The 17,106-nt window shown below is 61.5% G+C and overlaps 1 protein-coding gene across 1 annotated transcript; it reads left to right on the forward strand.

Annotated features, from left to right (window-relative positions):
• The first annotated feature begins 3,299 nt into the window (after positions 1 to 3,299).
• On the forward strand, positions 3,300 to 15,534 carry ALLC (allantoicase). The gene is made up of 11 exons (XM_037049026.1): positions 3,300 to 3,389; positions 4,541 to 4,591; positions 5,021 to 5,108; positions 5,885 to 6,010; positions 7,062 to 7,141; positions 7,996 to 8,128; positions 12,378 to 12,533; positions 12,804 to 12,877; positions 13,716 to 13,824; positions 14,564 to 14,688; positions 15,328 to 15,534. Exons 1-11 carry the CDS (start codon positions 3,300 to 3,302, stop codon positions 15,532 to 15,534), a joined length of 1,239 nt encoding a protein of 412 aa, XP_036904921.1.
• The last annotated feature ends 1,572 nt before the right edge of the window (positions 15,535 to 17,106 follow it).

The raw sequence follows: 17,106 nt of genomic DNA on the forward strand, positions 1-17,106 counted from the left end.
TTCTGAGGAGCAGGAAACCCAGTCCTAGACTCCGGACTTCGGACTCCTGGGTGAGCCGTCTGTGCAGAGCAGGCTGTGTCACCGCTGTCACTGTCCAAAGGACAGGGTGACCGCAGAGACGACTTGAATAGCAATGAGTGTGGGACCCTTTTGAAGGATGAGTGTGGGGGTCACAGGAGACGTGACTGGCTGCTGTCACTGTCCCTGGGGAGGGTCCAGCCCTGGGAACAGTGTGTCCAGGGCCGGGAACGGCCCCAGCATCAGACGAGAGGCTCTGGGCGCGGGATCCTGCTCTGCTTGGGTCCAAGTCCTATGGCTCTGGGCCTTAAAAACCACCTGGAGCCCTGGCCGGCGTAGCTCAGTGGATTGAGTGCGGGCCCGCGAACCAGAGGATTTCGGTTTGATTCCCAGTCAGGGCACGTGCCTGGGTTGCAGGCTGGTTCCCTGCAGGCCAACTCCCAGCAGGGAAACATGCATTGATGTTTCTCTCCCTCTCTCCTTCCCCTCTAAAGATAAATAAATACATAAAACCTTTAAAAAAATCACCTGGAAAACTAAAGTCACAGGAAAAACAAACTTGTATTGGAACAAAGAGCCACACACTTGAGCAAACCCAGAACTTACACCAGCGCTGCAGACCGCACAGGAGCTCGCGCACGCCGACCCCGGGCTCCTCCAGATCCCGGCGTTCGTCCCCTCTGTTTTGTCCCAAGTCAAGTCAGCTTCTTCATTTCACCGCAAATCTCACACTTTCGGCCAAAGGCTTTCTTAGGACCTATCCACCGTGATGACGCAAGTCACGGCCGCCCTTTAACGGGGTCGTTCCTGCCAGCGGAGGCCCTGGTGGTGTCCTGGACTCAGGCTGCTGCGCCTCTGGTTCCAAGGCAACTCCCGGAGGGAACCACAACCGCCACAGCCACAACGACCGCAACAGCAGCAGCAGCAGCAGAGCGGGCAGCACGCCGCCGTGAAACTGCGGGGAGACACTGTTTCCTCATCGGAAGGACCCGCCGCCCTCCTCATTTCCCATGGATCCATGGATCGGTGGCGAGCGCATTGAGCCCTCGGCAGGATCGGTTAACAACATCACAGCCCGGCTCCCTGTGCCTGGGCAAAGAGTTATTTAGATGCCGGTTGAAGCAAATGCTGTGTTTTCTGGGACGGACTTGGAAGCAGAGGCCCCAGGCGGTCTGAGTGAGGGGGTGGTGATTCGGGTGGACAGGAGTCTGGCTGCTGGGCCCCCAGCCTTCCCTGGGAGACCTTGGCAGCTCTCCTGTGACGTGGATGCGGCAGAAAGGGACCCACTGTGGGGATGGGAGCAGGGAGGTTCCCGCTGAGTGTCCCAGAGGTCTGGGGGCGGTGAGTCACCCCCCAGGGCTCAGGACTGGCTTCCCTCTGTGCCGCCGTGGGCACCGGGTGGGCCGAGAAGCCGGAGCCGTCAGCACCTGCCCTTTGCAGAGCAAGTGGGACGAGCCCTGGCGTGGGAAGAGGAAGGCGAGGACTGACAGTGACGTGCCTGTTGGGACTGAGTGGTGCTGGATGAGGGTGACGTTCCCTCCCTGAGCTTCCGTCTGGTGGGCAACGTGAGGACAGTTGCTCGCACCTTGTAAGGAGGTCGTGGGAACTGGAGCCTGGGTCAGGGGCTCAGTCAGTGCCTGGCACACAGTAGGTGTCCCACAGTAGGTCTCCCACAGCAGGAAGCCACGTGGACAGCTTTCCCACGCTGATGAGAAGCTGTGGCCGCCACTGAGAACCACTGACGCACCCAGAGCCAGCAACAGAGAGGCGCCTTGCAGGGACAGGCACTCTAGAGTCCGCGGGGAGACGCCTCACCCACCATGCACCTGGGCGGGGGGCTGGAGCTTCCTGCCAGGACGGTGGTGTCTCCCGTGCCGTGCTGTGCCATAGGCAGCCACTCCTGGCTCCCGAGAAATCGAATTCTCAGTTCCGTCAGAAGTGGGCGTGGACACCGCGTGTGGCAGTGGCCCATCCCCACACAGCCACGGAGCAGATGCCCGGGGCCAGCACCCACGGCATGAGCTCGGCCCCTGCGTCTCCCCCGCTCCAGTCCGATCTCTTTGACCGACGCTGAGGAGAGAAGAGGGTGGGCGAGGCTGCAGAGAGACTGTGGCAGAATTTCCTGCCTCCCTCCCCACCCACCACCATCATTGCTGTGAAGTTGCCCTGGGGCTGAGCCCTTCGCTGTGAGCTGTCCCCAAGCTGGTCCTCTGTCACGTCCTGCAAAGGTCCGTTTGCTCTTCTTCCATCTCCCTGTCACTCGTTTCCGCACAGCGAGCAGCAGAGTCCTCAAGGAGGGAGTGAAGAGGCTGTGCCGGCNAGTGGACGTGGACACCGCGTGTGGCAGTGGCCCATCCCCACACAGCCACGAGCAGATGCCCGGGGCCAGCACCCACGGCATGAGCTCGGCCCCTGCGTCTCCCCCGCTCCAGTCCGATCTCTTTGACCGACGCTGAGGAGAGAAGAGGGTGCGCGAGGCTGCAGAGAGACTGTGGCAGGATTTCCTGCCTCCCTCCCCACCCACCACCATCATTGCTGTGAAGTTGCCCTGGGGCTGAGCCCTTCGCTGTGAGCTGTCCCCAAGCTGGTCCTCTGTCACGTCCTGCAAAGGTCCGTTTGCTCTTCTTCCATCTCCCTGTCACTCGTTTCCGCACAGCGAGCAGCAGAGTCCTCAAGGAGGGAGTGAAGAGGCTGTGCCGGCCCCTGGCCAAGCCAGTCCAATCCCCAGTGAAGCGGGCAGACGGCGGCGCCTGGGACGTGGGGTTTCCCGCCCCAAAGTGGACGCACTTCTGCCAGTGAAAGCAGCTGTGCCCAAGTCCAAGTGCCAGGCCTCGTCAGGAAGAGCAACAGGAGCTCGAAGAGCGCCCGCCTGTGTTGGAGGCGCACTCCAGGGAGCACAGGCAGACCGGAGTGAGCTTGCGAAAGCGGGTCCCCCCTGGCTTCGCCCCACGATCACCCCACGTTTGCCCATTGATCCATCACCCAGCGACTGCCCCCGTTCGCCCAGGCGGAGGAGGGGCGAAGGCCCCCTGCCGTGGGCCCCGGGTACCTCTGCAGCGTGGGCCATGGATAGAACTGCTCCGAATCCCTCCCATTCCAGTGTTTGTGCAAAGTCGCCTTTTAATCCCACCTGGAGGGGTCGTGCACCTGCCACACCCACTCCGCGCCGTCTGGGCTGTTCGTCCATCTCAGACTGGGGTGTGGGGGCCTGGAGGAGAGCCTGGCTCTGCACCCCACCCAGCCCAAGGGTGACCACGCCTGCCCTTCTCCCTCCAGGCAGCATGGCTGACTCGCCCAGGGAGGGAAAACTGTCCCGGTCCCCCGACTTCGTCCAGCTGATCGACATGGCATCTGAGTCCGTGGGAGGAAAGGTAAGCAGGGGCCTCGTGGCAGGAACGAGCCGCAATGAAGTCATGAGAGGGGCCTAGGTCCCCACCACAGAGACACCAGCGAGGGCAGCAGGGACCAGGCAGGGGGGCCTGCCTCGCGCAGGGAGCCCCTGCCCACCAAAGGCTTCCAAGGCAGTTTTCTTCCGTTGGTGCCTTAAGTTCTTTTTGAGAAAGGACATTTTGCGCCTGTGGAAAGAACTCGCTGTCCCTCCATGGGCTCTCTTATGGAAGAGAGCGGTGGTCCTCAGGCTTTGGCAGGGGGAGACGCCCACGGAGCCTGCGTGCCGAGGGCTGGGCGAGGTGGCGCCTGCAGGGGGCAAAGGGACCGAGGCATCGCCACGTGCAGAGGCAGGGAGACGCCAACAGCGCACCAGGCGCTGAGACACCAGGACTGCACACTGTTCTCGGCCCCACCGTGGGCAGAGGTGCCACGTGTCTGTGAGGGGAACACCCGGCTGGAGTGATGCCCTGAGCGGGGCAGGCAGCTCGCAAGGTGGATGGAGAAGGGGCCAGGGGAGCTTCAGACGGGGGGCTGCAAAGGGGCAGACATGGTCCAGCTGGGCTAGTGTTTCTGGAACATTCCAGCGTTTGTGGCAGGGGGCTGGGGGGGGGAGGAGGTTGCAGAGGGTGAACCTGGAGAGGCAGGAAAGGCCCCTTGAGGATTTCCACTGAGGGGCCTCTAATGGCTGTGGAGCAGGGGAGGTGCCTGCATGGTGGCCCCCCCTGCGGGTTGCCTTGAGCCCTCCCGGGGCAGGCCCACCCAACACAGCAGACCAGGGCAGTGGGGCCAGACCAGAGCACCAGGTCCCCTCCAGGCTGTAGCCGTGTTGCTGGGTGTGGGTTAGGCAGGGTGGTCCAAGCCTGGTTTGCTTCTGAGTGCAGTTTGGAGGGCGCCCCCTCTCAGAGATATCCTGCTCCCAGCCAGCCCCCCAAGGTGCTTGGCCACAGGCTCTGCGTGCGAGGGGCGCATGGCCAGGGTCCCAGATCCTCGCAGAGAAGGGGACCCCCTCACAGCTTCGGGCTCAGTGACTCATTGTCTCCCTCCCTGCAGGCGAGTTCACTGCGCCTCCTAATGGCTGGCCAGGGAACGAAACAAAGTGGTGTTTATGGTTATTTAATCTTTCTTTGCCTAGATTTTGTTTGCAACAGATGACTTTTTTGCTCCTGCAGAAAACCTCCTAAAGGTACTGTGGTGGGGGGTCCTGGGGGCGCGGTGCCCCCACCGAGGGAACTACCGTTGGCCTGGCAGGCGGGTGGGGGTCACAGGCTATGGGCTGAGAGCTGGCGGGTGGACAGTGGACACGGCAGCAGGAGCTGCACTGTCTGTGGGGCCTGGACACCAGTGGCAACATGGTGTTGGCCGCCACTCAGTCGTCCGTTCTGCTCGCAGAGGCCACAGGGCGGGACTTCCCTCTCTGAGGGCCCTTCGGAGACCAGGCTGGCGGGGATGGGTTACCTGCGCAGGGCCAGAGGGGCGGGCACTGCCACGCCCACTGAGCGCGCCCTTAGTGTTGGGTCTGCAGCCCCACCTGGGCCTCAGGGCAGAAAGTGACTGGCCGGGAGCCCAGGCTGAGTGAAGGCCAGTCACCGCCTTGCTGGACCTCTGTGTTCAGAGTGACGGCCCGCGCTTCAAAGAGCACGAATACACGGAATTTGGCCAGTGGATGGACGGATGGGAGACCAGAAGGCGGAGGGCTCCAGGTAACCGGGTGGTGCCTCACCCCCTCCTGCGGGGCGGGTGAAAATGGGCACCCTGAGGGCAGCACTGACTAGAGCCCTGGGACGCTCTGTGACCTCGGCCGTCCCTGGTGGACGTCGGCTGGGAGCGTTCAGGAAGGGGTGTGGGGGGGGACCTGGTCACCTGGGGGCCCCAGGAGCCAGACACTCGTTGGGAAGGTGACAGCGTGTGTGGGGGGGCTATGGGGGAGCAGGAAGGGCATCCAGCACGTCCGCACACTTGGTGGTGGGCAGGGGTCTGCCTGCCAGGGGAGGAAGCGACCTGCTGACCTGGAGAGCTCCCAGACCACAGCCCACGCACTGGAGGGGCCTGTGGGGGGGGGCAGGAATGGACACCCGAGGCACCTGCTGAGCTGGGCGGGGCTGCCCCCAGGGCGGTAGAGTCTGAGCTTCGGGAAGCTGACCTCGACCCTGACCCACAGGGAGGAAAAGACACTTGGAGAGGACGGGTGGTCTGCCTCGGGAGGTCATGCAGCACTGCCGATGGCCACGGGTTCAGCCTCCACCTCGCCGTCCCAGGCCGTCTGCTCTGAGAGCGGCCACTCCTGCGGGAAACGGGGAGCGGTGGTCCGTGGGGCCCCCGGATGAGGGGCCCTGAAGTCGTAGCTGAGAGCCGACCCATCCCGTTTCCTGTGACGGGCAGAGGGGTCACTGTGGGACACTAGCGTGTCCATTGGCTCTGTCACCAGCTCCCCCGCTGACCTCGGGGTGACGGACGCTCTGTCATCTGGGTCCCGCAGGTCACGACTGGTGCGTCGTCAGGCTGGGCGTACAGGGCATGATCCGGGGCTTCGACGTGGACGTTTCGTACTTCACGGGCAGCTACGCCCCTCGGATCTCAATTCAAGCAGCAAACTTAGAAGAAGGTGCCTTGGGGACGCCTGGCCCTGGGATGGCCCTGCGGGGCCCTGAGGCCCCTCCGTCCCCTGGCCGTGTGTCCCCAGACGCACAGACTCAGCGGCCGGTCTCAGCCACTTGGCTGCCATGGGCTTCCGAGCTCGGATTCCCAGGGGCACGCTCCGTGATTTGGGTTTCTAGCTTAGCAATGCCCTTTGACCTGATTAAGATCGAATTATACCCACGCTCTCCCAGAGTGTCACCGTGAGGTGTGGCGGGCAGGGTGCTGGGGGGGTGGGGACGCCTCCCAGAGACCCGGACAAAGCCCGTGGCAACAGCCCCGGTCAGTGACGCAGCAGCCCTGGGTGTTGGGTGCGGGCCCTGCCCAGGAGCCGGAGTGACATGGATGCCTTAAGTTGGACCTGTCCTTTCGGTCCTTTCATCCGTGTCAGCTGACGTTGGCCCCAGAGTTAATTTTTCAGAAATAAGGGCCGTCGCCTGTGTGTGCAGACACGTCCTGGGGAAGAGAAGTCACGTGGGCCAGAAAGTTTGTGCTGGAGGCACCATAGTGTCGGAGGCGCTGCCCCGAGAGACAGTGGGGCACCGGGGACTTAGGTGGTGCTGGGTGACAGGTTCCTCTGGGAGCAGGAAGTGACTCGGGGTGGAGGAGTGAGCCCGCCTGCCGCCAGCTGTCCATGGCACTCCGGTTCCTGGGTCACCCGGTGGAGCCCGCTCCTGGATGACCCCGGGGGGAGGCGTGTTTCTGGACGGGACCTACCAGACCCTCGCGTTTGAAAACCCTGGTTGGGGGAGAGACCGGTTCTGGTTCGACTTGGAAACATTTACTGTCCTGACAGCAAACGGGCTGCCAACGCCACACCGCTTTTTACGCGACCGTTAGTCCCCACGTGGGGAGGAACGCCAGCGAGCGTGGGGTTACTCTGCTCATCGGGAGCTCTGACCAAAGGCGTGGCATCCCTGGTGTGGTCGGGCGGAATGGGATGGCCACGCAGCCCACTCAGAGCGTCGTCCTTTTGGGTTCTGAGCCCTGCCCTGCCCCTGTGGTCCCTCCGACTCCAGGTAAAGAGCCGGAGATGCCGGAGCGAGGAGTCCGGGCGGGGGTGGCGGCCACGCCCGCCGAGTGGGAGGCTGTCGCCCAGGTACGTCTCCAGGAGAGAGGGGGGCTTGTCGGGGCCAGGAGGGTGGCGAGGGGATGCTCTTTGTACTGGGCCATGCCAGGTGCAGGGACACACTCCTGGCACCTCCTGCTGCTGCCTGGTGCCACCAATGTTTGTGAGCGGCTGGGGCAGCGGGGGCTCGAGGGGAGGCCGTGGCCCAGGGTGCCCTGCAGCCCCTCCACCTGCAGAAGCTGGTCTCCGAGACCCAGGCAGAAACTGCCGGAGTCCAGATACGTCTTATAGGACTTTGACAAAGTGAGTTCATGCCCGATGAACATAGTGAAATGGAGGATCTGGGATTACGCTTTGGTACCTTCTTGTTTTCTGAGGTTTGTTTGTCCAGTAATTAACTCATACTGTGTCTTACTGGTCTGTGCCAGGCTCAGGAACGAGTGATAACCGAGCAGACCAGGCCTTCTCTCAGGGAAGCTCGGATCCAGAGAAATTCCCTGCAGGGCTCCTTCCTGCCACGTGCCCCGGACCTCGAGGTCCCGGGAACAGCCCTGGGCTTCCCAGCTTGTCCACATCGCTGTTCTGACGGCTCGTCCCTAAGACTCCTCCAGGGGAAGGCAGCTCGGATCTGGTCCTTTTTCCCCAGGCCTCCCCAGCCCTCCCCTGCCCCCCACCACCCCCAGCCATGGGCATTGTGATCCGCGTGGAAACAGCCAGGGCCCTGCTCTGCCTGTTAAACCCGGACCTTCATCACGACTTTTGTTAAAGTCCTCCCTGAACTACCTGTCATCAGGGCGCCTGCGCCCTGCCAGCCCCACACAGGCATGAAGCCTCGAGGCCTGCTGCTCCCGGGAGCCGCACTCACGGTTTTCTATGCCTCGCAGCTGAAGTCGGACAGCTGGGACTGCCTGGTGCCCATGACGCAGCTGACGCCGGGAAAGCCTGCCTTCAGCCACAACTACTTTCTGGTGAATTCCCTGCAGAAATGGACTCACGTAAGACTCAACCTTTTCCCAGGTGAGAGTATGGCGTGGCCCCGGCACCACAGGTCCTTTCTGGTTGTCGTTACGGAGCGGCGGCAGGTGCACAAGTGGAAAATGCCGCCGCCCCTTCTGTCCCGGTCGCGGATGTCTGCTCTCTGGCAGAGTCCGGGGTTCAGGCGTCCCTCCACGGGGAGTGTGGGGACCTGCCAGGGCAGTGCGTGCAGGTGGGACTGAGCTGCGTGGGGCCGGCCAGCTCCTGGGACTTCGGTTTCTCAGGTGTGTTGGCGGCGGAGGCACACCAACACCCCGCTCACATCACGTTACAGCAGCTTTCCTGTGGCTCACGTCCGGTGCCGAACCCCCGGGCGAGCCGATCCGTTCAGTGGTTTGCGGGATGCGGGCGACAGTTGGCGTGACAGCAGTGGCCGTCCCCACCATCACCCGGGGGGCAGTTTCACTGAGGAAGAAACTGGTGCCCATTCGCCACCCACCCTGCTCTCCACCGATTCCGGCCGCCTGAGTCTGCTTCCAGAAACGTTGGGCCGCCCTGGACATTTCTGTCTCCTGTGACTGGTCCCGTCACTGAGCACGCCGTTTTCAAGGCTCAGTGCGCCGAACATGGGGCAGGGCTCTGTTCCTTTCTACGGCTGAATCACGCCGCACTGCACGGCGGTGGGGAGGGGGGCCTCGTCGTTGGCCCGTCCCTCAGCCGACAGACGCTGGGACGGTCTCCCTCTGCGGCTACTTCAGAGCGAGGCTGCTGCAGGCATTCTGTGCAAGGCCTTGCACGAACGTGTGTCTGCGTGCGGGTGTCCGCCTGGGACCGGAGTCGCTGGTCATGCGATGACTGGTCAGGCTGTTTTCGAGGCGGCTGCCCCGCTGCATCCTGCCAGCTGTGTCGGTGGGTCCCGGTGTTTCCCGAAGTCGCAGCCATCCTGGAGGCTGTGGGGCGGTAGCTCTCGGTGGCTTTGGTTGGCGCCTCCCTGGTGGCCAGTGGTGCTGAGCACCTTTTTTCAGGCACTGCGTTGGCCACTTGTATGCTTTCTTTGGGAACATGGTTATCTGGGGGTTTTGCCCATTCTTACATTGGGTTTCTGTCTTTTATTATCGTCAGGACAGTTATTGCTGTGCTAAACACTGACCAGATATGCGATTTACAAATATTTTCTCCTAGTCCGTTGGGTGTCTTTTCACTTTTTGCTACCCAAAAAGTGATGCACCAGAGTTCCAAATTTTGACAAAGTTCTGAATTTTGATGTGTTTTTTCTTGGGGGGTGTTCTTATTTTTGAGTCATATTGAGGAAATCATCGTCAAGTCCGAGGTCATGAAGAAAAGCCATGTTTGCATCTAAGAGCGCATCGTTTTAGCCTTTATCTTTAGGTCTTTGGCTGGTTGGGAGCTGGCTACTTTGTCAACGCCATGAGGTGAGGGTTCATTCAGCTTTATCGGTTTGCGTGTAGACAGAGTCTCTCCGAGAACCGTTTGTGGAAGAGACTTTTCTTCCCTAAGTGAGTGCCTCGGTCCCTTGTCACAAAGTGCTCACAGGCACCTGGGTGTATTTCTGCAGTTTAGTGATTATTTCACTACTTTATTTTTACTTCTTTTTAGAGATGCATGGCTCTACTTCCTCCCCCCCCCTTCCGGTGGCATAATTGTAATGAGAAGCACATATGAATGTTGCAAACCCAACGATACATTGTGACCCTCGCCCGTGTAACTGCGTGTCTTCTGAAGAAGCCGAGAGAAGGGAGGAGAGCCAGTCTGCGCCCACGTTCACTCAGCGTCTGTTGAGTGAACCTCCCTGTTCGTCCCCTGCGGTTTTCTCCGTTCCCGCAGAGCTGAGCTTGTGGGGGGTCACTTCCTGGGCCTGCCCGCTGTGCTCCCAGGGCCTGCTGCGTGCTGTGTGTCCCCGGCCGATGTTGCACAGAGACTGCGTGCGTGTCTGTGCATTGTAGCCTTGAACCCCGGGGCTCTTTTACTGGAGAGAAGGGAGGGGCCCGTGCCTTCACGCCGCCTGTTAGGATAATGGCCTCATCGCCTGTCCAGGTGCCATGGTGTCCGGCCGTGGCTGTGCCCGCTGGCGGAGCCCTGGTCACCGTCCCGGTGGGAGGCTCTGGAGGCCACCCTTGGGGCGCGCAGCCTCAGTGGCATCGGGGCCCGTCAGGGCGACAGCCTTGGCCGAGCGCTCTCACGATCTCTGTTCCTCACCCCGCCGCCCGGTTGCTCTGCAATGCCCGGGGCGTGGGTCGCGGCACTACCCATCCAGTTAGATTGGGCTGCGTCAAAGGGACAGTTTGAGGTTGGTGTTGAGGTTTTCTCGGATCTCACAAGGGCTTCACCGAGCTCTGTCCCTGGTCTTTCCCGCCGTCCGTCTGGCTTTCAGTCAAATCCATTTCACAGCTTACAAAGGTCTCTCGTGAAGCCCCCAGCCCCCGCTCTTTCTGAGAGAGCCCGGGCCTGGGCTGCTCCACATTCTGCTGCCCGTGGACTCAGCTTGCTGGGAAGGGGTCTGGAGCTCCCTGTTCTAGGGCCAGTTTCTTCCAGGGGCCCAGTCTCCGAGCCTTGGCTCTGGGCTGGGGCTGGGGACCACGGTGTACTCCTCTCTTGGGGACATGCTGCCTGAGGACCTGGGAGCCTGGAGGAGGGGCAGTGGAGGCTGGGACTCACCTGGGACTTAACCTCCGATGGGACAAAATGACAAACGCCGGGGCCCTCCCAGGAAGAAAGCCGCCTGGCTGTCAGATGGGGCACAGGCTTGCAGGGTTTTTTCACTTTTTAAGAAAGATTTATTACTTTTTAAAATTTTTACAGAGAGGGGAAGGGAGGGAGAAAGAGAGGTAGAGAAACATCAGTGTGTGGTTGCCTCCCGAGCGCCCTCTGCTGGGGACCTTGACAGCAACCCTGTCCTGTGCCCTGACTGGGAATCGAACCGCTGACCTTTTGGTCATAGGCCAGCACTCAAGCCACACCAGCCAGGACAAGGCTTGTGGTTTTGGACTCACCTGTCTGGAGCCACCCCCTCGCCGAATTGGGATGAGGGAGCGGAGCTCCTGACCTGGTTCCAAGACCGGAACCTCACGGTTCTTACTGAGTCTCAGCGGATTTTCCTGAATGGACGCTGTCTCCTTCACCGTACGCCCTTAGAACACTCTCCAGAGATTCTACGTGGCGTTTTCCTTTCTTCCAACCTTCACCAGCCCCCCGGGGTCTCTTGGCTCACACTTGGGTGCAGTGTGTTTCCGCTCCTCATGCTTTTCCCTGAGACGCCGCCGTGTGAAGACCGACCACGCGTGACTGAGCGTGACCGGCGCTGCAGCGCCTGCTCCATCACCCGCTCGGGGTCTCGTCTCGGGCGTCACGCCCACGTGGTCCGGGCTGATTGACTGTGAACCAGGGTTTCCGCTGTTCTGCTGACACAGCTTCCGGTCGCCCGGGTTCGCTGCATCTTCCCCGTAAAACCACACCGGGCTCCGCGTCAGTCGAACGAACACTCTGATAACCAGCCTGAGTTCCGACAGGAAGCGCTCGGCTCCCACCTCTAGGAAGAAACATTCAGACACATGAAAACCGCTCACTCTGCGAGAAGCTGACGACGCGTGCGGATCTGGGTGCCTGCTTTCGGCTCTGCGGGCCGAGGCCAGGGCGGCTGGGGCCCTCGGCGGCCCTTGGCTCTTGTGAATGTTATCTCTCGTGCTCCCGTCTGCACTGCTAGGCGTTGTGTCCTCGTGCAAACCAAACCGTACGGCTCTTGTCTGAGTCTGTGGGGCACCAAACGTCGCGTCTGTGGTGAGTCGACTAGCTGCTTTTCGACTTTCCTAGAGTTATAGATTCTAGTGGAAAACGAGCACCTACTATGTTCCGGGACTGGTTCTGGGTGGAGATGACACAGAGGGAACGAGAGAAGCAATGGTTTGGAGGTTTTCTATCCTGGTGTTTGGGAGACACACGAGCAGGGACTCATGTAAAAAACGAGGGGACGTCAGCCTGCGACTGGACTGTGGAGCAATGATGCGGTGGGGGTGGGGGGGCGATAAACCTGCTGGGATGAACCTGGCGGGCGGGGCGGGGGTGGGGGGAGACCCTGTTGGAGGTCTCCCTCGGGGAGGGCCTCCCTGGGGCCAGGACACTCAGGTGAGACAGTACGCTTTGGGCAAGCTGCCAGCTAGCTCCAGGACCCGGAAGGCAGGGCGCGGGCTCGGGAAGTGTGCTCGCGTTTGCAGTTTACGGCCCTCGGACGGCTGTGTTTCCAGCCGGAAAGCACTCAGGCGCCTCTCCTTTCCAGACGGGGGGATCGCACGCCTCAGGGTGTACGGGATCGGACAGAAAGACTGGACGGCCATCGACCCCAAAGAGCCGCTGGACCTGGTGGCCATCGCGTGCGGTGGGGCTTGCATAGCATTCAGCAACGCCCACTTTGGGCACCCGAACAGAATGATAGGTGAGATGGTGGGGGGAGGGGTCCCGGCACCAGCATCAGGCACCCCGATGTGGGGGGAGGGGGCGGGCCGGGCCGTGGGAGTGCAGGACTCCTGCCTCTAGGTACGATGGCCACGGCGGTTTCCCTGCGTAATTTTGACTGCAGCGTCACCTTCAGTGAACACAGCTGCTGCGGCCGCGCTCAGGCGTGTGGGTCTGTGATGTCACCGCTCCGGTGACACCACCCTCTCTCGGGATGTAGAGTCACGTGTGTGGACGCTCTTCCCCGCAGGTGTCGGCCAGCCCAAGGCCGTGGGTGACGGCTGGGAGACGGCGAGGAGGCCCGACAGGCCACCCGTGCTGCAGGTGAGGTGCTGTGGTTTCCTCTCACATCTGGGAAATGTGTTCTTTTAGAAGCCAGTGCTCACTGTTCTGAAAGCTTATTTCCCACGCGTCCGGAACCTGCCTGCTTCGTTCCAGCGCCAGGGCACAGAGCCAGCGGGCCGGACGAGGGGGTCTGCGATGAAATGCTATAAAACCCGGAGTAGATGTGTTGACAGACAGGAGGAGGAAACCAGCTTAGTCGTTCCTAATATCTGGGTATCCCTGCCTGAGAGCGCTTGTGTGAACACGTGATGGGGGACATGTGACCTGGGGACAGTGTGGCTGGTGGCTCAATGACGTGAGGAAATCCAGAGGAAAGCAAAATGAAAAGCCACTTCCAGCGTGTAAACCCCACTGAGAACTCAGTCGTCAACACCTCTCTCCTGGGTTCGACTCCGAGTCACCCCGCGCTTCCAGATGAGGGTGAAGGGACTCGCCTCGCCACACACCGAGGTCTGGGGGCAGAGCGCACACACGGTTTAAATGTGGCCGAGCACACACCTGCTCGAACGGCCACAGCGAACTGACTTGGGGACCGACGGGCTGGGTCAGGGTGAGACCCTGCCGTGCACAGCGTTCTAGTTCTACGCCAGTTCAGAAACGACGCAGAAAACCCATTACAATTTCATGAAAATTTTCCCACCACCCCATGGACTCATGAGGCAGGGGCACAAAAAGTCACTCACAAACCAGGTCGTAGGGCTTGCGTTCAGGGTGAGAAATGAACAACCTCAGCGCAGGTATATCAGCCTTTCCCCGCCACCGGCCGGTCTCAGGCTGGGTTCTGCCTCGGCCGACACACCTTCCTCCTGAATTCCAGAGTGGCCAGGACGGCGCTGTCCTCCCCCCCGGGTGTGAGTGGGCCGTGTTCCGACTAGCACATCCTGGAGTGGTCACTCAGATTGAAGTCGATACCAGGCACTTCAAAGGTAAAGGCGAAGGCGTGGGGGTGTCTGCCTGTCACACTTCCTGGGGGGGGGGCTCAGGACCGTGGGCGCTGGGCGCTGGGCTTGGCATTCCTACCCACCAGCTGTGTGGCTTTGAGGAAGTCACCTTCACACTTGGTATCTGGCTCCCCGCTATGCAGCGTCAGGTTGACCCGGTGACCCCCACACTCACATCAGAGCCAGTGACGCTGTGAGTCTCTCGACTGTGACTGCGGAGGAGAAACGCAGGGCTGTGTATTTGCACCCAGAGAACACTTAGGAATCCTCTCCAGGCCCCTCAGCGCAGCATTTCTTCTTTTTATTGTCACGTTACAAAGCTTGCCTCCACGAGGAGAGGTTTTCCAGCTCCATAATCATTTCAGACGAGCCGCAGAGCAGCACGCCAGTAATTAGAGCCGCAGTCCAGGGGGTGTCAGACATTCCACATCCACGGCCAAATGCCAGGCACCGAAACTCAGGTGCACAGCCCACCGGCGCCCGCCAGCCCGCCTCCGAGTCCTGAGAAAAACCATCACCGGTTTCAGGGGCGATCCAGCTCTGTCGCGGGCGGGCGCATTCCCTGCTCACAGCCTTCATCTGTTTCTTCTGCTGAGCAGGGGGGCGCTGGTTGGTTCTCTGCTGGACTCTGGGTGCGATTTGAAATGCCTGCGACCCCAGAAAGCGATCTGTGCCGAGGGCCAGGGTGTGGAGAAAGCCCCTCTCTGCCGTCCTGTGCCCGCAGGCAGCTCCCCGGACAGTTGCAGCCTGGACGGCTGCATTCTGACGGCCCAGGAGGAGGAAGACATGATCAGGCAGAGGTGGGACCTCCCGGGCCCCAGGTGGAAGGCGCTGCTCCCGGTCACGAAGGTGCGGGCTGGCGGCTGGCGGCGGCGGGGCGGGGCGGGGCCTCCCCCTGGAACTCTGCAGCCCCCCACTCCAGACTGCCTGCTCAGTCCCCAGGTAGCATGAACCAGCCTTTAAAACCTGTCTCTGCGCATTTGCATGGTACAGAGGAGGGCTCCGCGCTTCATTCTTTTTCATGGCAACCGAATTTTGGTGTAAATTGATTGGCGTGTGCAAAGAACACATGGAAGAATGGTTCTGCATTATATCAACTTTTTAGAAAGGAAATAGCTCATTGAAGCTGTAACAGTGCATTCATCTGAGGCACGGATGCTGGACTGGTCGCAGGCGTCTCCTTTGGTCACCTGTGGGGGTTCAGGGTGGAGGGTGCAGGCCACTCCCCCATGAGGCAGGTAACCGTCTTCGGGGACCTGTGCCCACTTCGTCCTATCCGTCTGTCCCCTTAATTACTATTAAGTGCAGCGCCCATCACCGCAGCAGAGCATTTGTGCCGTGCTGTCTGGGCATTGCTCTCGGCCGTTAGCTGGGCCACTACCAGGGAGTGACTTTTATCTCGCGAGGCCCCCAGTCCCAGCCGACAGTGGTGTGGGGCAGGCCAGCTTTGCGGGGTGGCCAGCAGCTCTGGGTCTGCCTCCCTTTCAGCTGTCCCCTGACCAGAGCCAGGAGTTCAACAGCCTGACCCCCGAACTGCAGGATGTCGTCACCCATGCCAGGCTCACCATCTACCCGGACGGGGGCGTCGGCCGCCTGCGTCTGAGGGGCTTCCCCAGCTCCATCTGCCTCCTGCGGCCCCGGGAGAGGCCCATGATGCGCTTCTCGGTGAAGGCGGGCTTCAGGTCTAACCTGTGACCCGGCGCAGGCACGCACAGCTGCACAGTGCGGGCTACACCGCGGCCCGGCCCTCCCTCCTCCGGGAGGGTGTCCCACTCCTGAACCTTAAGGGGTTTCTGGCAATTAGTCTTTCTAAGATCAATAGAATCCCTGGTGATTTAATGAAGTGGCTACTCACACACTGAGTCTGTCTTCCATGTTGACGGAGAGCGTGGTGGGTTAAGAACTGTGAGGATGACTGTCTTTTTAACGTTATAAGACAGGGACCGTCGCGGCAGCGATGACCCAAACTCTCCGTGGGCCCAGCCGGTGAGACCCAGCCCGTTGTCTGTAAAAGTCGGTGTGAGCCCACCAGCAGCACGAGTTCTAGATCATTCCGGTCCCAGCTCACAGGCCCGGCCGACCTTTACCCAGAGACCTTTACCCAGGGACCGCCTCTCCCCAGGACACACGTGCCTGGAATCCTCCTCCCCGAAGCTCGAATGCTTCCAGACGCTTCCCCCTCAGGTGTGACCGGGTGCGGGGCCCCGCGGCCTGGTGGCTCCCCCTGACTGGAGCGAATGACATGGGGTCCTCCCGTCGGCTGGGGAGGTGCATTCGGACCCCTTCCTGGCGGAGTGCCGGTGTCCTGCCCCAGAGGCCTCTCTGGGTGGCGGATCTGTGCGCAGGGCCGGCCAGGGTCCCCGCTCTGCCTTCTGGGAAGGGACAGCCACCTACTAGGGACGTGGCCTTTCGGGAATGTCAGCAAGAGCAGGGATGCAGGTGGGCGGACAGTGGCAATTAAAGTAAGCTCCCAGGGCGGGCCTGGCCGGAGGGGGGACCGCTGCCTGAAGGTTCCAAGAAGGAGGGAGGGCTGTCAGCGAAGCTCATGGGAGGGGCCCCTCCACCACATGCCCCAGGCTGGGCTTCTGGGTGCCTGGGACACATCCTTCCTGGGGGCCCTGAAGCGTGTCATCACTGGTGTGTCCTCGGGCCCAACAGAAGACAGGTGGCCATGGGCCTGTGGTCCCTGGACTCTGGCCTATGGGCAGCAAAACTGGCCATAGAGCAGACTTGGTGCACGCCGTCCAGAGAGCATAGTCCCTCCCTGTGTCTGCTGAGGTCAGGACGGCAGCCGGACGCACGTCCCCGTCCTGGGCAGAGCTGGTGCCTGCGTGCCCGGGCCCTGCAGAAAGCGGGAGGGAGACCGGCCACCTCCAGCCTATCAGCTGTTCTGGGCAGCGCCCACTCCAGACGTCAGGGCCAGTCGTGTGAGTGTGGGAAGGCACTGGACGCGGCAGCTACGATTGGAGGGGCTCCCCGTGTCCTGCCTGGGTCACCGAGGAGAAGGCAGCCAGAATCGCAGGCTTTGGTGGTGAGCGACTGCAACGGCGTGCCTGTCTGTGTGGCCAGGGCCGGCACTGCGTCTCTGGGAGGCTCACCGCACGCAGGTTCTCCTGCCCAAGGGTGGCCTGGTCTCCTCCTCACTCCCCTCAGCCCCTTGGTCACTGTCACGAGACAAGTGTCTTCACAGCCCGGACCTCAGTGCTGCAGTTCCTTTGCAGACGGCTCTTGGGCACGTGTCCCGGGGGGGCAGCCCGGGGGCAGTCT

The sequence above is a fragment of the Sturnira hondurensis genome, unplaced genomic scaffold (genome assembly GCF_014824575.4).
Source record: "Sturnira hondurensis isolate 20B ecotype Veracruz unplaced genomic scaffold, ASM1482457v3 Scaffold0006413, whole genome shotgun sequence".
In the NCBI taxonomy this organism is placed as follows: domain Eukaryota; kingdom Metazoa; phylum Chordata; class Mammalia; order Chiroptera; family Phyllostomidae; genus Sturnira; species Sturnira hondurensis.